The sequence below is a fragment of the Arctopsyche grandis genome, chromosome 3 (assembly GCF_051622035.1).
Source record: "Arctopsyche grandis isolate Sample6627 chromosome 3, ASM5162203v2, whole genome shotgun sequence".
Lineage (NCBI taxonomy): Eukaryota > Metazoa > Arthropoda > Insecta > Trichoptera > Hydropsychidae > Arctopsyche > Arctopsyche grandis.
Genome location: NC_135357.1, coordinates 30,183,614 through 30,205,800, shown reverse-complemented (window position 1 = coordinate 30,205,800; position 22,187 = coordinate 30,183,614). Strand labels below are relative to the sequence as shown.

General features: G+C 33.6%; 2 protein-coding genes across 2 annotated transcripts in view; one reads left to right on the top strand and one right to left on the bottom strand.

The window, feature by feature from the left end:
- LOC143909500 (uncharacterized) overlaps positions 1-22,187 on the bottom strand; it is a 286,312-nt gene that overhangs the window by 201,922 nt on the left and 62,203 nt on the right. The window lies entirely within an intron of this gene.
- Ehbp1 (Eps15 homology domain containing protein-binding protein 1) lies at positions 1,520-21,683 on the top strand. Its single transcript, XM_077427493.1, has 22 exons — positions 1,520-1,547; positions 2,385-2,449; positions 4,880-5,131; positions 5,313-5,408; positions 7,996-8,107; positions 8,182-8,301; positions 8,368-8,429; positions 10,081-10,204; positions 11,157-11,749; positions 11,826-12,028; positions 12,102-12,252; positions 12,336-12,865; positions 13,267-13,403; positions 15,215-15,388; positions 15,775-15,857; positions 15,936-16,018; positions 16,196-16,309; positions 17,327-17,463; positions 17,536-17,670; positions 17,759-17,844; positions 17,923-18,111; positions 20,168-21,683. The coding sequence occupies exons 3-22, from the start codon at positions 5,028-5,030 to the stop codon at positions 20,244-20,246; spliced, it is 3,312 nt and encodes a 1,103-aa protein (XP_077283619.1). The 5' UTR covers positions 1,520-1,547; positions 2,385-2,449; positions 4,880-5,027; the 3' UTR covers positions 20,247-21,683.

Sequence of the window (22,187 nt, the reverse complement as noted above, 5' to 3'; positions counted from 1 at the left end):
TTTGGACGGATGAATGCTGTTTTTAAATCAAAAATGCCACTCTGCCTGAAGAAAAGGATCTTTGATCAATGCGTTTTGCCAGTGATGACGTATGGATGTGAAACTTGGACACTGAACGCCAAGATGCAAAATAAAATCCAATGCACTCAAAGAAGTATGGAACGCTGTATGCTTGGCATAACGAGGAAAGACAGGAAGCGGAACACGTGGGTGAGAAATATGACAAGGGTAGTGGACATAGTGGATAGAGTGAAGAGATTGAAATGGCAATGGGCGGGTCACGTAGCTAGGAGGATGGACGAAAGGTGGACAAAAGAAGTGCTTGAATGGTACCCGAGAGAAGGCAAAAGAGTAAAAGGAAGACCGCAAGGAAGATGGGTGAACGAAATTAGGAAAATGTGCGGAATGAGATGGATGAGTGTTGCGCAAAACAGAGACGAGTGGAAGCGTGTTGGAGAGGCCTTCATCCAGCAGTGGATGGCGAATGGCTGTAAATGATGATGATGATATATATATATATATATATATATATATATATATATATATATATATATATATATATATATATATATATATATATATATATATATATATATATATATATATATATATATATATATATATATATATATATATATATATATATATATATATATATATATATATATATATATATAGCCAGCAGCGTGGCTCGGTCGTTAAGCTTCTGAGAGGCGCCGAGTTCGATCCCTTGAGCTGACCTCGATTGAAAAGAATTTTTCTGAGTATATCTGTAATGCTGCTGGTCAGACCAGGATTTGTGACTCCTGGTTGATCGTTTCCTATCAGAGTTTGCCAATTTTCTCTGATTTCATTGTTGAAACGATTCCCGATTAAAAATTGGCTAAAAATCCTTCCTACCCACTATGTCACCACTATTTGAGTATGATTAATGTAAATATTACAATAAAAATGTATGTACAATTCATAGATGTCTCGTTAATTGTCGAGTTTAAGTCAGTGTCTCGTAATTTAGCGACTTATATAATAAAAAAAATGCTGTATTGTTTGTAATTTGGCCAGGAAGGCGCATTGGGGTTTACCTGTAATGCCTTCCTGGTATGAAAATAAAAAAAAAAAAAAAAAAAATAAAAAAAAAAAAAAAAATATATATATATATATATATATATATATATATATATATATATATATATATATATATATATATATATATATATATATATTATATTATTATTGCGATTAATATTTTCAACACTATATTTCATACAAAGTAAGATCTTTGTACTACTAGCATACACTTCGTTTTTTTATTAATATGATTTATACAAATGCTGATAAAATTAAAGGCCAGCCAATTTAAGTTTGCACACAGGCGGCCAAACTCCTAGGCACGGCCCTGACTCAAACGTGCAAAATATATTATCCCATAAAAAAGAAAATTGAATTTTATGTCATGGCCGACAAACAAAATCTTATGCTTTAAATGTAAATAAAAAAAGCGTAATGACTAATATCAGCCAGTCGGCCGTCAGTCGAGTCGGGGTGAGGTCAGTTGAGTTTCAGTGTGTTTTTGGCAATTAGTGACTCTCGGTCAGAGTCAGACTTGTCATTTGACTTGAGCCTCCAGCCCTCGCCCTCCGCCCCCCGCCCCCTCTCCACATCCCCCTCCACCAATTCAACCAACGTCATGGCCTTCTGACTCGCTCTTAACCTTCCCTTGACATTTCTTATATTACATGTTATACATATACACTTGCACACACGGCTGCGTCAAACAAACGAATATCTAAATATGTATATTCAAATATTAAATTAATAATTGTACAATTCGAAACGTCCAATTCTGATGACATTTTTTCTCATATTAAAGTATCATTTAAGTCGAGTATAAATGCAAAATTTTTTTATACGGTTGGATACATATATTTTTGTACAATGTATGCGTATCTATTAGATTTTCTGCAATTATAAAACATGTATTTGTAAGTGTTTTATCACATTTGTGATTATCTGTGATAGTATCGTGTTAAATGGTGCTTCTTTTGAATTATTAAGTTTGTATAGATATGATTAAATTTGGAGTTTATACTTATACTTTTTTGTTTAAAGTGTTTTAATTATTTTTCAATAAATGAAATAGGAATATACGATTCAGTGAATGTTATAGGATATTTGAATTAGATAGTATGTATATTTTCTTTCCTATAGGAACCATATTAAAATACAATATATGTCTAAACGAAAATTAAACAACTGTATGAACTATTGTCGAGTACATAATGTTCAATAATTCGTGAATGAAAACATTTTCTTGGATAAAAATTAATAGATTTAATTTTTTCAACACATTTGAGCTAATTTGTTCAATTTATGTCACTTCCAAGGATGCCAGATTTCCAAAATTACTGATCGAGACATTCAATATTTAGAACGATCAAAAAAAAAAAAAGTAAGAATTAATGAAGAAATTATGAAAAAAATATTTTTAATTAAATTATAATGTATGTTAATAAGTAGATACATAAGTATGTTTATATGTAGATGAGAAATTATAAAAAAAATAGTCACTTAATAATCCACAGAAATCACAGTTATTAAAATACAATGGATACAATTACGGGAATTATATTCTGGATTAAATGGAAAAAAATATATGCCATCATAACAGTTTTTTTCCTAGCTTTTTAACTTATTTCAAAATATGTTCGCCAGCTTTGCTTGATAAAAATTTTCTCAAGTCATTACAATTGCATTGATTCAGCTTCTGCGGTTTCTAACAATAATCTGTTTCTCTCCTTTCTTAAGGTTGCACTCATTAGACTAAATATTCTTTTGAAAATTGCAATGGAATGTTTAAACACATTATTGCATGCGGATTAATCTTCAAAAAATATCGTCCATTTCTCATTTTTTTCTCTCTCATTTGCTTAATAAACAGACATCTTCGTATAGAAGTCAACATTGCAAATAATATTGTTAATTCTGCAATTGAAGAAAATTCGATTTTCATGTTTGGTTCAAGGACGAGACTTAAATGGTTTGAAATTTGATACTTTTGAAATTTACCATTTCTATTTACGTACTTTTTTTTGTATGTACATTTAGAAATTTGGTTAAGTCGGTATTTTCAGAGGCAATGCGGGACTCGGGATTTGTCTGTTGAACTCGGGACATTCCCGCTCATATAGGGACGTCTGGAAACCCTGCTTGCTACCGACTTGTCAAATGTTAGCATAAACTCTTTCCTCCGAGTGAAGATTTTGTCACTTTTTAACATATATAATTAAATTTAAATAGATTCTACTTAAATATGGACCGTGAAAAATTGTATTTAATATCAATCACAAGTCAGATAACCCTTTGAAGGCTGACCAACGCCGAGGGGCGTTTTTCCAACAAGTTCAAGGGCCTAAAAAACGCCAATAGACGTTGTATTTTGAGCACGTGCAAAGTAAACAAGAATACTACCCGCTAAGCCTTTCCAGGTAGCGTTGAAAAAAAATGCATTGAACATGGCTCGTGTAATCCGTATCATTCATTTGTCATGTTTATAATGACTGGTTTACACCGGAATTTCTGAATTTATAACCATAGCAGAATTTCCTGATGGAAATCTCTAACTGCTGAGCATTTTAGATTATGGCTTGGCATTTAGATTGTGAGCATTACATTTTAACAACAATGAAGAAGATGGAACTACATAGTTTTGGAAAAATACATTCATTAATAGATTTCTTTTGCTTATTTTATATTGTATGATTTAAAGGCGGTAGCGTAAGTAATTTTTTTGCCTGTTCGCTTGCATATTCTTGTTGATCGATTAATCAATACGAGAGAAAGAGACAGCTATGTTTTCGTAAGCTATTGTTTTCGTCGCTTTCGGCGCGTGGCTATTGAGTCATGTAGTCGCCTGTTGGCCTTACCTATGTGCGATTGCAGTCGATACTTGTCGTTATTTTTTAATACAAAAATAGTCAAAAACATGCTATAGGACTAAAACTTTTGTATAAAATGATTAATAAGATATATATTGAACCCATTTGTATTAAGAAAAGCTGTATTTTGATTAAAAAATACTGGGGTCTTACTCAACCCCGGTTAGGGACACTGGTTCGATCTCGATGCTCCGTCCTTCAAAGGTTAACAACAATGAAAAAGATGTAACTACATATTTTTGGAAAAATACATTCATTAATAGATTTCTTTTGCTTATTTTATATTGTTGCAAGATATATTAGAGAGTCTAAACACACCTTTACAAAACTCGAAATCCTTGGCGATAGTTATCTAGGGTAGTGATCTACGGTTTGTTTGGGCCAGCTACAATTTTTATACCTGTTTCTATTGGATTTCTAAATAATTCTAGTTGGAAATGGCTTTCAAACATAGAAGTAGAATGCATAGAATGGTCATTGTTAACATTAGTATCGTCGAAAAGCGAGCCATCGAAGAGAGAGACGGAAAGTAAGAAGAGAGAAAAGATAGAAAGAGAGACGAAGTTTAGCTAACAATGAACAAACTCTGCCGTGCAGAGTTTTTGTAGCAACATTTTTGGAGGCTGAGAGCGATTCTATGCATTCTACTTCTATGCTTTCAACAGAAAAGACGCTAGTTTTCAAAGGGTTAACAGATTGCGTTGTGTACTAATTATTTCCCATGTTCATTCATTTGATCAATAGAAACCTTAAATAGAAAGCATTTTCTAAATTGAAACCGTATTTTAAGCTAGTATGTACATACAAACATAATGCATAATAAATTTACGATTCATTTGTTGCCAAAGATAATGAATATATAATTAAACAAAACACATTTTTTTTAAATGGTGATTTTCCTCATGTGTGATGCGATTTGATATCCTTATCTAATTTCCTTTCAGATTTCAGCATACGAACAACATTGTGGTCGCCCACTCACTATAATGTACACTCGGTGTGTGTCCGTCATCCGACAATAGTATGAAATGCACATATGAATGATCTTCGATTACAACAGAGTGCATAAATAGAAAGAGGGCTCGTATAAAAATGACTTCCGTTTGGAAAAGGTTACAGCGGGTGAACAAGCGGGCGGCCAAGTTTGAATTTACGGCGTCATATCACCGCGTCGATTTGGAAACTACGTCTAAATGGTACGTTTGTATGGATTTTGTTTGTTTTGCATAATGCGAAATATGTCGGCACGTGAGATTCGCACAATTCTTGGCAATCGTCGGCCGGATTTGTCAATGGTCTATGAATAGAATTTTTTTTCGGTATTTATAGTTGGGTTTGAGTGTCGCTGTTTTTTAATTGACATGTTGTTTGTTTCAGGAAACCGAACAAATTGAGCGTCGTATGGTCGAGACGCTCGAGGAGGGTCGTCTCCGAGGCGCTAGAATGGGAGCCGTCCATGAAAGAACCTTTGAAGTAATTAATGACTTGATGGATTCAATTGGACACTTGATTGTACTTTTTTTTTTTTGGTTACTGTTGACGTTAATCCAAAACGCAATTTTTATATTAATCGTTTTCCCGCGGCCGTCTTCTATGGAAGCTTTGCGCGACAAGTCTGTAGCGCGGCTGTCTTCCATAGAATTTCTGAACTTTGCACGGGATTTTGAGCCTTATATGCGCCTATTTCAACTGTTTTAAGGTTCAAAATTGGTTGAATATATTACTCAGAGTTGAATGCCATCTATTCAATTTGCTTAAAATGAATATATACCAGTCGAAATTAGTTTTTTGTAGAACCATACTGAAACCTCGTTTATGTGACGTCAAGTCTGTTGAACAATGGCGACGATACTTCTCAATTGTATGAAGAATGATTATTTGACAATTAAGCCAAAACTACGAGATATATTATGTATTTTATTGTTTAAAATAATACTTTATGTGCTAATTAACATATCTGGTCACTTGAGTAAATATTAAAATCTGTATTTAAGGTCGAAAACTCGATTGCCAAATTTGCGAGAAAGGTGCCGCGTACAGGGCTTGTTCGCTATATTTATTGCCGCGGGCAAAGAGTTAACTCACTGTGAGCCGTCTTTAATTCAAAGACTGAAAACACAGCCTGTTGTTTTTAAATCTTCCAAACTTCATACATAATGAATCGTTAGCGAAGTCAAGTATAGAAGAGGCTTGTAAAAATAGTATTATTTAAAAGGTGTAGTTTCAAACTTAGGTGCTTAGGGGTGGGTTTAGGATCCAAATGAAAGGCCAAATTCGCTTCACAGCATTTATTCAACCATCTCAGAGGTCCACACGGAACCACCGCTCACTCCAGTAATAATCTGATCTACCGTGTGTACTTCCTTATAAAGGACAAGTTGCACAGCACAGCTTCCCCGATCCATTAATGTGTCTATTGTCTAGGCACTTAAAGGTCTACTCTGGCGAGTCTATTGTTTGCACACGCACTCGCCCAGGTCTGTGAGAAGTCCAGCGTATCCTTTGTTCGGGCACTTACTGATTCCGTTAGCCTAATTCGGGGTCTCTATTGTTCACCCATGAATGCACTTAGACAGTGGATATTCTCTCTCATGTTCCCGCATTACAGTATTATTCTTCTAACTGACTGTCGACTATGACATGTTCCTACATTACAATATCATTCTAACATATCTTTATACAAAATATCGATAAATAAATTAAAAAAAATATCTACATATATTTCTACGTTTTAAAGCTTGAATTTTTCCAAGGAATCGATCGATAATATTCCAAAATAATAATACTCAAATCCCCAGATATTGATATTGACTGGTTTTTTACATTCAAATTAATAACACGATGATCTATGTTTAATATAAGATAGATAACGATTATTCTGTGAAAATATATTTAAATGTATATAAATTTTATACAAAATTGAATACAACAATCAGCACAGTATGAGAAATACTGATCTGATAATTCATACGGTTGAAGACAACTATAAAGAAGTTGTATTTCAATTTAATAATAATAAGTTTAATTTACCAAATCTATTATAAAAAAAATACGTAGACTTATAGTGAGTTTTCGGAAAATTTGGGCGGTCCATAACGAGTTTAGAAAGAATTTTTATACAATTTATAATCTTCATAAAAACTTAGAGCTTGTATTGTATTAAGAATCTGAATCGTACTATATATTATGAAAATTGACAGTTGACAGTTTTTTTCATTTAAAAAAGCAAGTATGGATATATGTACAAGGCATTGTATGTAATTTATATTTTTCTATACATACATACCTATATACATATATATATATATATATATATACTTATACATATTATATACCAAGAATGCCTAACAGGTTAATGAAAAACTATAAAATACTGATGAAGCAATATAATTGATTTGTTTATGTAAATTTTCTCGTAAGAATCACATAAAGCGGCAAATATCCATTAAAAAAGTTAAAACCTATAAAATTTTTTCATCTAAATACTTTCATAATGATCGTTTTGAGCATTAAAATATGAATGAATTAAATGAGATCCATTTAAGTGTAACTGTTTGGCTCTTATACATAATATTCAGTTTATACGATAAAAAAAAAAAAACACTTATATTTTTAATGGGTATTTAAGTTTCCAGTGAAATAGGATATATATTTATAAATAGCTGCATATGTAAACGCGTTCATTTCTATTTTTGAACTTACGCATATGGTAAACAGAAGTCTTATTAAAAATAGATATTAATTGTGGGGAGTTCACAGTTTATCTGCGGTAAAATTCTCAATTGAGGCCGAGCAAAAAAATCCCACGTTTATAAACAATAGCTAGTATGCTTGGAAATAAATCAACAAACTCTTGTACAAAGTATTATAATAAAGATAAGTGAAGTAGATTTTTAGTATGGTCTCTGTCAGGGACCGAATTCTTAGAACTACCACTATTTATTACAATGCACATAGTTTAGTAATGCATTCTAAGAGTTTGATATTTAAGTTGAAGTTGAAAACATTTATTATTTTATATTTATTTGTTCATTGATCAATTGTGTTATAAATGTTACAGAGGGAGCATAATATGGGCTGTGCCTGACAATCAAAACATAGCAGTTACTCTATTTAGGGACCAGCGTACTAACGAGCTTGAGGACAAAGACTGGATATTTATATTGGAAGATGTAAGATGGACATTCATCAGTAGTAGGACAGTCAGATTAAACTAATAAAATTCTAATATATGACTCGATTGAAGGTATCGACGACGGGCAGACGGCGTAGAATCGCTCAGGTGCCGCTGAATCTGAAACCTCTGGCTTCGGCGGGACCGTCCCATAAGAGTCTGCAGCTTTCGATGCGACCGTGCACTACGAAGGTACATAATATTTGATGGGATTTCGATTTTAAATTTGTCACACTCATGTAAAAACGTTCATTTTAGGTTACGTCGGCTTGCTTGGAGGTCACCGTCAGCTCTGTTCTACTGCGGGAAGGAAGTGCTGCGTTAGTATTCATTGATTATTGTGTATATGTTACAAGGTGTCACGACAAATCGCTCACGGACCTAACACTCACCGACATAACGCGCACGACAAACCGCTCACGGATATTACACTCCCATATTTATTTATTTTTTATTATTATTACAATAATAACAATTACTAAAGACCACTGTGACCTGACAGGTTACCCCAATGCGTCACAAAGCGGTTTATACATATACCAGGAAGGCCTTATTGCAGTATTTTTATTCATTATATAAGTCACTGAATTACGAGACACTGAAAAACTCGCAAATCAATGAGACATCTATCAAATTGTACACAAACTTATTTTATTGCACATTAATCAATCACAAATTATTGGTGACATATTGTATATAGGAAGGATTTTAGCCAATTTTTACCGGGAACCGTTTCAACAATGAAATCAGAGAAAATTGGCAAACTCTGATAGGAAACGATCAACCTGGAGTCACAAATCCAGGTCTGACGAACAGCATACTCTGAAAAATTCATTTTCATTCGAGGCCCGGCCCCGGGAACGAACACGGCACCTCACGACTCTAAGCAGAAGCTTAACGACCAAGCTATGCTGCTGGCTAAATCGCTATAAATCGCTCATAGACATATTCACAGATAAAACGCTCACGGAATTATTCATATGTACAAAAACGTTATTTTTTACACAAGAATTATTCCAAAACTCAATTAAACGTATCGTGACGAATTAACACACTATCATATCACAGAGAAATAAATAAAATATAAACAAACCAGTTTAATCTCAATTTATTCACAAAGTACAGAGTTAATTATAAGATTTTTTTAATTCTTGTAATATAAACAGCTTAAACATGGCGAATCTAATATTAAATATTCATTTGTATTTTTATTTAATTTATTTGAATCGAAAAAAAAAACGAGTCATTGTCATAGAAAATTTGTTTTGTTTTCGATATTCCCAACCAAAAATACTTACATACAAAGTGATTTGTCCTGTGAGCGTTTTATCTGTGAATAATGTCTGTGAGTGTAATATCGCGTAAGCGATTTATCTGCGTGTGTATATCTTCCAGTTGTAATATATTTTGACTAGTTGGAATATATTCCATCTAACCTGGTACCAACTACCGTTATAGTTGAAGTGTATTTTCAGTTGTTATATATTTTGACTTGTTGGAATATTACATTCCAACTGTTCAAAGTATATTACAACTAAAAATACAGTTCAACTATAAGTTAGTACCAGGTAAGATGGATAGGTTAGGTTTTATTGAAAACGTCACTCGACTAGTAAATTGAGTTGGAAAGTCACATTTTTGTTTTGAACACATTCTTAGAGCTATCATAATACGGTAATCATTACGTTTATTCGTAATACCGAGCAAATATTAACGCATTATTGAATTCTAAAGCATTCGTAAAAACATCAGAACTGTCAAAACTCAACTGTTATATTACAACTGGCGCACATTTTTGAAAGTTTATTGGCGCTTGTAGAGATATAATTTACTAGTTGAATTGTATTCGAATATGAATGACCTAAAACGCCAGTTGGAATATATTATAACTGAAAATACCCTTCGACTGTAACATTTAAATATATATACACATTTATGTATGTTTATGTTATTTTTATTTTTCCTGCACAGCGATGAAGATATGCAGTCGATGGCTTCGTTGATGTCTGTAAACAACAATTCTGACATTGCACCATTGGATGACTTTGAAGAAGACGATTTCACCTTTTCAGAGAATTCTACCAGTTACAAACAGGTATGGCGGTTGGGATAAGTCGTACCGTGTTGTTGTATTCGAATTTTCGATAGGTTTAAACGAGTGTGCGTTTTGTGTTTTCACTTAGTCTGCTGGTTACGGCTACAGACTACCGTCTGATAATAAGAAGGTGAGTCGGATGAATTAGGATTCAATGCCGATGCATTGTGTGCTTTGGTGTGGCAATGTGTATATGAATTTGCGCCTTCATTTAGAGAATTGATTGCCGATTTATAGAATATAAAGCTTGTTTCACATCAGCTGCTTTTTTGTAGCGTCACCGAGAATTCACCTAAAGTTCATTGAGATGTTGAAAGACATATCTAATACGATTTAATGTGTTATTTCCTTTCTAAAGGCTATGACGATTAAAAGTACGGGAAAAAGGGACATCAGATGCTTTAAGATCTGGTACAAACATGGTACGGTTAAAATTTAGACTTATTCTGCCTTGGATTTGGGCCAAGTTGGTTATATTACTATATATGTACATATATACTTTGTAATGATAAAATATTTTCAGAATTGATCTATTACTATTGTGTATCTTAAATATCGGTTACTAGCATCCCAGTTTAGATATTTATTTTTATTTATTTATTTATATATATTTTAGCTATCAAGCTAATTTAAAAAAAATACATCTTAATTATTATACTTAACTCTAAAATTTATAATTAACTTATATGTACTGTCCCTCACAGAGGTGTCTCTTCGCACCTCGCAGGAATGCATCCATGTTTTTAGCAGACCTGATGCACTCAGGGAGGGCATTATACATGAGCACACTCCTGTGAAAAACACCTTTAGATATGTCCTTTAAAGATCTCATACCAAGCATCAAAATAGCACTTTATTATTCACAATTCGTAGATGTATAACTGTAAGTCTAATTTAGACGTTTTGCTTATGTAAACTGGTGAAATTTTTATCGTTTTCTAATTTTATATAGATGCTGGATCTGAGGCAACAGATGGAGATGATGACGTCTAGTCTGGCGGGAACTCCGGAGAGCGCCGCATCGTTGACCACAACGCCTATAGCGTCTACTCCTCTAGATCCACTCCAAGACGGCTCCAAACGAGACTCTTACAATTCTTACAAATTGCCGTCGTTGCCTTACGACGATCACAAATACACCAATCCGTTCGAAACTGTCGAATTTTCCAAAGTGAAGCCGGTGTCCAAACACAGCCTGAAACCATTAGAACTGAAGACCAATCTGAACGATTATCCTTATTCGAAGGACATCGACGAGGATAATTCGAATGTGACCACTCCGATCGTCGACAACGGTAAAGTTTGTACCGATAAAACTCCAGTGTCGATGAACGACGGTGCTAAAGTAGACAGAGGCAAGTTTGCGAGAGAGTTGTCCGTCGAGGACAATGTTAATAGAGACGTCACCCCCGCTCAAGATCTATTGGAGTGGTGCAAAGAGGTGACAAAAGATTATCCCCAATGTAATATTACTAATTTAACAACGAGCTGGTCGAACGGTATAGCGTTCTGTGCTATAATACACTACTTCAGACCGGATTTAATGTAAGTGCATCATATTACACTGCAGAGTATCTTCAGCAATTGGAATTACTTATCAGTTGGTGTTTTTAAATTATAGAGATATGCTCGAGGTGTCTCCGAATGACGCTGAAGGAAATATCAAGATGGTTTTGAGAGCGTCGGAGACGTTAGGGGTTCCGGTCTTGTTGCATCCCAGTGAAATACGAAGATCTCATGGTCCGGATCGTCTAGCTTTGCTCACGTATTTACATCAACTGCGAGCACTTTTCACCAATCGACAATTTAGATTAAGCAGAATAGGTATGCTTTGGTATATAAATTTAACTGTGCTAAAATTGAACGGTTTGGTTGTTCAGTGCTTTTATTCGTTCAGGTCAAACCGCTGAAGAATCGTCGTATACGATAGGTCGCTTTAATACCGATAAAGATACTAAAATATCCGTCGAGCTGTTCTCGCAAGAGATTCTATCGATGAGACAAAAGAAAAATGACGGTCAGCCGATTACAAATCGGGCATCTTTGAGGTATAATGTTGTTTATTTTTTTGTTTGTTGTATTATGTTCATTGTTTATTTTTATATTATATTTTATTTTATTTATTTTTTAGTTCTCAAGATTCTCAAGATTCTCAGCACTCTCAAGACAGAAAATCAATGCAAAATGCAAATTCGCCTGATAGAATATTAAGTAACGATAGTCAATTTCAGAAAGAGAGATCGCCCATCACGAATATGAAGGATATGAAAGGAATGTTGCTTGCATCCAAGAATATATTGGGCAAGGTGCTGTCGCCGACCAAAGAAAAGTTTCAAAATTTCAAATTGTCCTTTGATAATAGCAAATTTTTGAATAAAGACACGAACGATGTCACCTATGATAAGTCTTATGCGTACAAAAAGGACTACATAGTGAATAAAGATGTAAAAGAGGCAACCAACCCTTCTGGAATTGTGCCGAAGGCAGAGCCCGCTAAACAGGATAGTAATATAAAGGGCAGTTCGTTGACGCAACCTTTAGACATCACCGTGCGTGAATCGTGGCCGGTGAAATTAATGACGAGGAAACAATTGACCGATCCGTTTGGCTCCGATGAGGAAGACGAGGATCAAGAAGTTCTAACCGTGCATTTGGATGAAGGTAGTTGTAGTAGCTCTGCAAGGAAAATCGTAGCATACTTTTGTATAGAATTATCAGTGTGTGTATTTTTATTATTACATACCTCCTTTACGTTTCACTTACGATTACAATTCAGGAAAAATTTTGCCTCTTATCCGATCGTTTTCATACTTTGCCATATTGCTCATTTTGGTCATCAATATACATAAGTAAATAGATCCTCCGCCATTACGATAGAGATAAAATATCGTTTAAGAAGCTTTTCAAGTCCGAAAATTTTTAATCTCGGTGTCGTTTGGTAGTCATTAATTTTATACATAGATGGCGGTAGTAAAAAAAATTATTGGTGTTTTTATTCAAAATAATAATTTTATATACAAATTATAGAAGAGGTATGTTTTTAAAAAACTTTTTTAATGTAGGAAAATCGAAGCAGCCCACTTTAGAATTGAAAGAAAAGAGTGACGAAGTGAAGCGAATCGATGATGTCCATCAAATCAATCAGAATAAAGATGAAACCGTCGTCGATGCTACGGAATCGTTGCCGAAGCCGACACAGGTATAAAAGTTAATGGGTCAAATGAGAGTTTTGGTTTTGAGTTGTTAAATTTGCTTGGATTATTTTGAGCTTTTGTTTATTATTTTTATATATGCGTGTGCTTAAAATGAATATTTTTTTAAATTAGTCATATCATCGCAATAATTCATAGTTCGCGTATAAAAAAATATATATACATATATACTTGTAGTTGTAATTTAAAAGTGAATATTTTGATAGTGTAGTCGTTTATTGTAGTTAAATTGAATCGAATAGACCAAAAGTAAATCTTTAAATTTGATTATTATGCAACATTTGTATCATGTTGTCTATATTGAGTATTTTTACTTTATCTATGTACGTAGTAACAATAGATGAAGTTTTGTGATCATGCGAAAATTCGAACTCGAGATTTTTAATGATTCGAACTTAGAATCGATCACTGATCACGTTTTCATGATCTAGAAAAAATGTGTGTATGCTGTGTGTTTGTGTATTTTTTGAACACTGTTAGTACTATCGAGATAAAACTTAGTATCGGTTATTGAAATTCTTATCAATATGACGTAAATTTTTAAGTTGACCGGAAATGGTAACTGTAGGTGTCCTCTTTTTTAAGTTTTTGAATTCAACTATCTCCCAAACCGCTAACCGAATCAAACTGAAATTTTTTAACATGTAATAGAAATTATAAATTTTATACTCTAATATTTTTACCTGAACCGGAAGTAGTACTTTTACTCTAGAGAATCGAAGTTTTTTATGTTTTTATCAGAAACCTTTTGGTTTATTGAACTGAAATTTCATATCTAGAAGTTTAAGCTCAATACCGAGCTATGTATAAAATTTGGTAAGCATCCGTCAACCGGAAGCGGCAGTTTACTCTTGTTCGATTTTTCTCCCACTATTTTTTTCGACCCCTTAAACATGTGTGCTCTTCACGAAAAATTCAATTCAAGCATAATTATTGCATCAATGAGATGAAAATAAAAAAAAAATCACTAAATAAACGGGAAGTGGGATTTGTTCCTCTTAGAAAATTGAAAATATGTTGTGACACCCCTGAACGTATCAAGCTGAAAATTTATATTTGTATTCTTTATGTACTAACTTAGAGCTGATAAGGTTTTGGTCGGAATTCGCAAACCGGAAGTAGTATTTTTTTTAAAACAATATTTCATTATTTTATTTTGATCTTTTAAATTATTTTTATTTTCTTGATATTTATTGTGTATAATAATGATAGTGATTATAAGTAATAAAAAAATTTCGAACATAATCCGACAACCGGAAGTAGAACTTTTGTCTTGTGTAATTTTCTCTACATTTGCGCTCAATTTGTATCGAAAACGCTCTCATAGCCGGTATGTGTGAACGTGTATGTATGTTTAATTATCGAATTTTGTTAAGTGACCTTTTTATAGTCCTCAAATACATACATATATAAAGTCATGAGTTGGTTTTGATAATAAATAGACGCTTTTGATGATAGTGTGAATTTTGTTTTGTGAATGTTCCATTTTTATATATTTTCGTTTGTTTTAATTTTTCCGTTTTAAATGTATTGAAATCAAAAAAATCATATTTTCATACGTCCACATCAGTCTTTTGATTAGTATACGTACTTTTTCACATGATCATTTTTTAGGTCACGTTAGCCAATCAGATGGATGTATTTGTTTTTTGTTTTGAGTTTTATTTTCGTTTTTCATTTCTTTGGAAAATTATTACACATAGTAAACCTAGCAGACATATAGTGATTTGTAGCTGTGTGAAATCATATACATATGTAGATATTTTTTGGAAACGTAATTTCGAATCAAATCAATCAGCAACTACTCTCCCGTCACGACGAGCTGAAGGAGAGGGCGAGGCAGTTGCTGGAGGCGACCAGGAAGGCGGCCAGGGAAGAGGCCGCCGCCTACGTTAAGACTCCGACCTCTGTCGATCCACCGGGGAATTTAAACGGTGTTAAAGTACAAAACGGACCGCTCAGTCCACAGAAGGTTTGTTACATCCCATGCATTGTGTGATGCAGTCCTTCAAGATTTTTCAATACCCATTTGGAACAACTTGAAAGATTGCCTTATGTATTTATTTACTCATGAATGTAGTTTTTTTATTTGAGCTTAGTGAATGTCGCTTGCTTTGTGTTTTGTTTTGATGTATTTGTATCGTTTCGTTTAAAATTTTCACTGTGTGATCATCAAAATTGGCAATTATATTACGAATTATTTTTAAATCAGTTCCCGTTTTTGATATAAGCGATTGTCAATGTTAGTATAATGTCAATGAAACTAATTATTGCATCTTTTACGTACGTATACAAATATATATCTTCAGTTTGAACACATTATAATGAAGTTCATGGTTGCCTTGTGTTTTATTTCAGCAATCGGAAGACGCTAGGCAGGCTCAATTGCGGGAACGAGCGAGAAAGCTCATCGCCGATGCTCGAGCTGGTCTAGTTAATAGGTGAAAATTTAGCTCTTCTACGTTCTATTATATAAACTAAAGTGTTTTCTTTTTAAACTATTGATTATTTTTTTACAGTCCGACTTCACCTGGTAATAAGATTGGTACTGTTGAAGTATTAAACGCGTCTCAGATTCTGGCCGAACAACAGTTGAGCAGTGGTAATTATTTCGTATGCACAATAAAAGCAATTTCGTATGTATACATATGTCTGATTATATAATTCATCATTTTCTATGGTGATGGTATAATATGGTTACGGATTTGGTTTCTTACTCTTTCGTGCTAATAATTCTATTTCACATATTGCATATCCACTTTCACGTGCTGCCTTTCAGGTGTTTGTATAACAGCGGGAGATAAATCTTTGGGTAATAATCCGCTCGACAAGACTGATAATTCGGTCAAAAATGTCGATGTCGATGCTGAAAATAATGCGATTAACAAAGAAGGTAATGGAATTAAATACATATGTATGATTGGTTTTTCATTAATATTAAATTCATATAAATGTCTGTTTATTAACATTAATCTACATAGCTTGCTTACTAATATTTCATCTTACAATAATTAATAAGCAACAAAACATCACGGAGCGGATTCTAATTAATCGTTACTAAATTTAGCCCACTGAATTCAAATATGAGAATGATTTTTGTCGGTTTTCTTTCGTTTATGATATGTGAGCGTTTAACCATTTGCCTGCGGCAATAAATATAGCGAACAAGCCGTGTATGCGGCGGCACCTTTTTCGCAAATTTGGCAATCGAGTTTTCGACCTTAAATACAGATTTTAATATTTACTCAAGTAACCAGATATGTTAATTAACACATAAAGTATTATTTTAAACAATAAAATACATAATATATCTCGTAGTTTTGGCTTGATTGTCAAATAATCATTCTTCATACAATTGAGACGTATCGTCGCCATTGTTCAACAGACGTGACGTCACACAAACGAGGTTTCAGTATGGTTCCACAAAAAACTAATTTTTACTGGTATATATTCATTTTAAGCAAATTGAATAGATGGCATTCAACTCTCAGTAATATATTCAACCAATTTTGAACCTTAAAACAGTTGACATAGGCGCATATAAGGCTCAAAATCCCGTGCAAAGTTCAGAAATTCTATGGAAGACAGCCGCGCTACAGACTTGTTGCCCAAAGCTTCCATAGAAGACGGCCGCGGGCAAACGGTTAAAGCAATAAAAAATCACAATCAATAGAAAAAATATCTGACCATTGACTCCAATACTCACTTTTGGCACAGCAATATCAGATTTTGAGTTAAAGATTGCAAAAGCCAAAAATCTATAAAAATTGCGCATTTTTATAAACCAAACCAAAAAAAATCATTTTCATATTTGAATTCAGCGGGATAAACTTAGTAACGATTGATTAGTCTCCGCTCTGCTATATTTTTTTTGTTGCTCGGTGTAATTTAATTGATTTTGTTATTTCAGTATTTGAAGATACCAATCGTAGTCCGACGCAACGTAATTTTGATAGTGGTGTAAACAAATCAAGTTCGCCATTACGCTCTTTCACCAACATTATGGAAAGAATCAGTCCCGATAAAGATTCGTTCATAATGAAAGGCGTAAGAATTATTCTCACAGTACTAATTTAATTCTATAATATACCAAATTTGATGTAATGTACGTCATTGTAGTTCGGAAAAGATATGAGAAATTATATCCAGTGTGAAATGGAAGCTTTAGAGAGAGAGCAATCGGCCATCGATGACCAAGCTGCCGTTCTTGAAAAAGAGCTTCGTGCCGTAATGGATAGTAGTCAATCGGAAGAAGTACAGTTTTGAATAATATCACAGAATCGTTTTGTGTGTTGTATTACATATATATGCATCGTTTAGTAATCGTACAATATAATTACAGGAGGAAAATGCTCTCATGACGAAATGGTTCACTTTAGTCAACAAAAAGAATGCTTTACTCAAAAGGCAGATGCAACTGAATATACTGTAAATATACTACGTATTATTATTATGCAATTTTGTATTATATGTATGTATAAAATTTCATAATTGTTATTCTTTTAGCGAGCAAGAAAATGAGCTTCGCGTAAAGCATGCCAAAGTCGACGAAGAACTTAGGGCATTGTTAACAGTGGAAGAGTGGCGCAAGTCTGAAGGTCAACGGGGAGATGAAGCGAGGTTATTACGTGAATTACTCACCGTAGTTGATGCTCGAGATCAGTTAGTTCATCATCTTCACGAACATGAACAAGGGTAAATAATTTTTTAGTTAATTGAATGCAAATTTTTATGTATGCAGGGACCGAAAAAACCGTTATTAAAAAAATAATGTCTAACCTCGTAGAATCGTGAATAAGAACACTGCTGAGATGAATTTGTGTCCAAATATTTCCACTTTTCAAAGTTATTTTACACATCTGTTTTATTCGAGGACGCGACAATTAGTTCAATTCCAAAAGGTTCAAGAACAAAATGTACCCGACAATTAGTACACTGACAAAATGTACCTGCGACAAAATGTTCACGCGACAATTGGTTCACGCGACAATTGGTTCACGCGAAAAATGTCCACGGAAATAACGTTCAAGCGACAAAATATTTGACGTTACAAAAAACCCCTAACATTTAAACTAATTCAGTGAAATCCGCGATAGATATATATAATACAATAAAAAGTTACTTTTTCCATTAAAATAGGAAAATTTAGGGCTTTTGAACATTTTTTCGCTTGAACATTATTTCCGTGGACATTTTGTCGCGTGAAGATTTTGTCGCGGGTACATTTTGCCAGTGCACCAATTATCAGGTACATTTTGTCGTTGAACCTTTTGGAAGTGAACCAATTGTCGCGTAACCGTTTTATTCTTAAAAACTTACAATAACGTTTTCTATACTTTTATAGCTGAACACGCAAAAACTACAAATTATGAAAAACCCAATTTGCCAAAATTCTGAGAGGCCTTGTGTTGGTTATTGAAACTGCTTTTAATAATTTTTTATTGGTTTAAGACCTGGTCTTCGTTCCTTACTAAATCTCAAATCCACACATTTATTTTGATCTTTCATGTACATTTGAAATTCATAATTGTTAGTTTGGTGGAAAAAAACATGAATTAAAGAAAACCTTAAAAAAAAAGTTGATCGAGCCGAAAAAGCCGGTTTTCGGTTTTTTGAAAAATGGTTTCGGTTAAAACCGACTTAGAAGCCCTAGACCTGGTCGTCCATTACTATATCTCAAAGCCGGGTCTACCTCACGGCACCGAAAGTGAAAAGGTCGAAAAAGCAAATATCGGAAGGCAAAGATCGAAAATCGAAAGACCTTAAGTCGAAAGATCAAAAAAAAGGGTGCATGGTAAACGGTACTATGTATATATAATATATATCAGTGGCATGCGGTGAAATTATCTCTCTTTTTGTCATACAGCCTTGTTTAATGTGCGCGCGCAGGATACGGGAGGAAAAGCTTGTTCCTGTTGTATCCTGCTCGCGCAAATTAAGTGAGGATGAACGATGGGGGGAGAGAGAGTTTAACCGCACGCCACTGATATATGTATATACTAACCGGTTTTCATATGTATGCATGGTAAACGAACATTTTCGATATTTTCACTGTCGACTTTTTTACGGTCACCCCTCAAAGCCACCACTAATTGTCGTACCTTTTTTTTTTGTTGTTCAAAGAAATATACGCCTATTCCCTAAGAAATTTTGGATCCAATACACATTTTTTTTTATCTTTCATAGAAATTTGAAATTCATAATTGTTGAAACCTTAAAAAGCCGGTTTTCGGTTTTTTGAAAGATGGTCTAAAAGCCAGTTTTTTGATTTCGTTTTAAATCGGCTGGGAAGCCCTAGGCACATACTTTACAATTATATTCACATACAAAGATTCCAATTTAACACGTTCAACCTGGCGTGTACCACCGTGGCCACGCGGATAGTACTATAGCTGACTATAATTTTACGGTTCCACCTCATTGAGCACCCCAGCACTAAAATTCCTATAAAAGACTAAAGATTTAGGGACAACTCATTATATAAAGTGATTTAATGCCGTCACGCGTAATTGGGTACCGATACTCGTGACAGTGCCGCCACATGGGCAAATGTATGAAATCATGCGCCGGGCTGAATGTGTTAAATACAATCATATGTGAAGCTCGCGAGTTGGTTAAAAAGTTAAGAATCCCTTCTCTTATTATGAAATTTATGAACCGGAACGAAAAAAATACCGGTTCGGGTCCCTGTATGTATATATAATTTTAATTTTATATAATTTTAAATCTGGATTTATTTTTTTTATTTCAGCATGGAAGACGATGACGAGATTGAACGTAATTTATCTAACGTTGAATTGAAAAAGAAGAACAATTGCCTCATTCAGTAAATTCAGGGGTTAAATTATTTTTTTGATACATTCGATTTAACGCGTCATTTTTGACCAATGAATATATAATTTTAATGTGTATTATTATTAAATGTTAAAATTTCACATTGTAACTACTACTTCAATTGCTTTCACTGAATCTACATATATGTATGGTATATTAACGTCTCGGTGACTAACGTGTATAACACTTTTGTCCTTATTTTATAAACGCTTTACGAGCTGCGGAAGTCGTGCAAGATTCCGGGAAAGTCGCACGACGACGTTGCCGATCGATTTTAATCTAATCTGTCCTTTTTGTGAGAATTGCCTTTTTTGTATAAAATTCTGTGCTATATATATTATAAACATTACACGTATTCGTAAAGTTGTCCACGTATTTTAGTTAACGGGAATTAAATTCCAATGTATAGTATTATTAAAATTTTTACGGCATATTGAAATTTTGTGATAAAATATTCCGTTGAGATTTTTCAATCTATAAATTTCATTACGTCTGTGCGATTCAAATTCAATGGTGTATTTATATAATATAATTTTATGGTATACGTATAAATAATTTCTACTTATTTATTGGTGTTCACAATCACTTTTTATAATATGTGTTGAGATAAGGATTGTAATAGCTTATTAATTGTATTTCAACAGTATTTGTAGATCTCAATGAAACTTTTCAAATTGATTTCAATTGAGTTTTATTCTGAATTCTGGGTTTTAGAATGTGCAATAGGATGAAGGATCACGTACACTAAATTACCGCATCGTTTTGTAAGACAAATGCGTATAATTTCGCGTACAACACCTTCTATTCCAAAAACTTCTTATAAATGTGAGCTTAATATGTATATTTTGTGTATAAATCAATATGATTTGTTTGTATAGCTTTTAAGTGTGTATTTTAGTTCATGCAAACTTTGACTCGAGCAGTTCGTGCACATGAAAATGCACACAGGTCAGTGCAGTTTCGAAGAATAACGATCAAATATCACTCATGTCTAGTATATATAATATAAATATAATACATCATCAGATGAAATCAATTAAATGTAAATTTGATTCAAACCGTTGTGTATATGTGATTGATTTTTAAGAGAGCCGAAGAATTCGAGCACTTTTGATTTGTTTATGTACTCGTGTGATATCTACGTAGATCAAATTTTTATCGAGGAGTCGGATTTTGGTACCCGGAGTCGTCGATCAATGGTGCATATCACGTAGCGGGATATTCTGCTCGGGTACAGTGATAGTTACAATATATATATTTATAGGTTAGGTTTTTTTTTAAGTTGTCCAGTCTAAATGCTATCGAGTGACTCGTAGTACTTGCCATAGAAGGCTGGGGAGATTCACCCTGTACAATGTTGTGCAATCATTGTAGGCTAGGACGATAGTTAAAATTTAGATTTTGTATGAATACGAGAGGAGATTGGTCAATGTCGTGTTGTCGTGTCACTTCCAATCTCCTAGCAAGCTTGGAATGTGTACGTCCGGAGCAAAGTGTTCGCCTGGCTTGGAACACGCTACTCGTCAATACTGTTATCGTAGTGCACGCTCAACAATATCGACAAACTGTCGAATATATATATATATATATATATATATATATATATATATATATATATATATATATATATATATATATATATATATATATATATATATGAAGAGATTTTATTTAGCTTAGATACCTTAGCTAAATATTCAGTAGTCACTTTGTTTACATGGAAACGCATTATTACAATGAATACATATTCTGCAGATGTTTTTCTTTTATATGATAGATGAGGTGGGAGCGTGTTTATGACATCGGAATGGTAATCTCAGTGGAACTCTAGTCGTGTTTAATGATTCGGGATTCATCGGAGGTTTACGCATGTTACATAAGGAGTCTTGTGTAAAATGTAGGTTGGATTGTTTATGGTTGTGTAGTTTTGACGGATT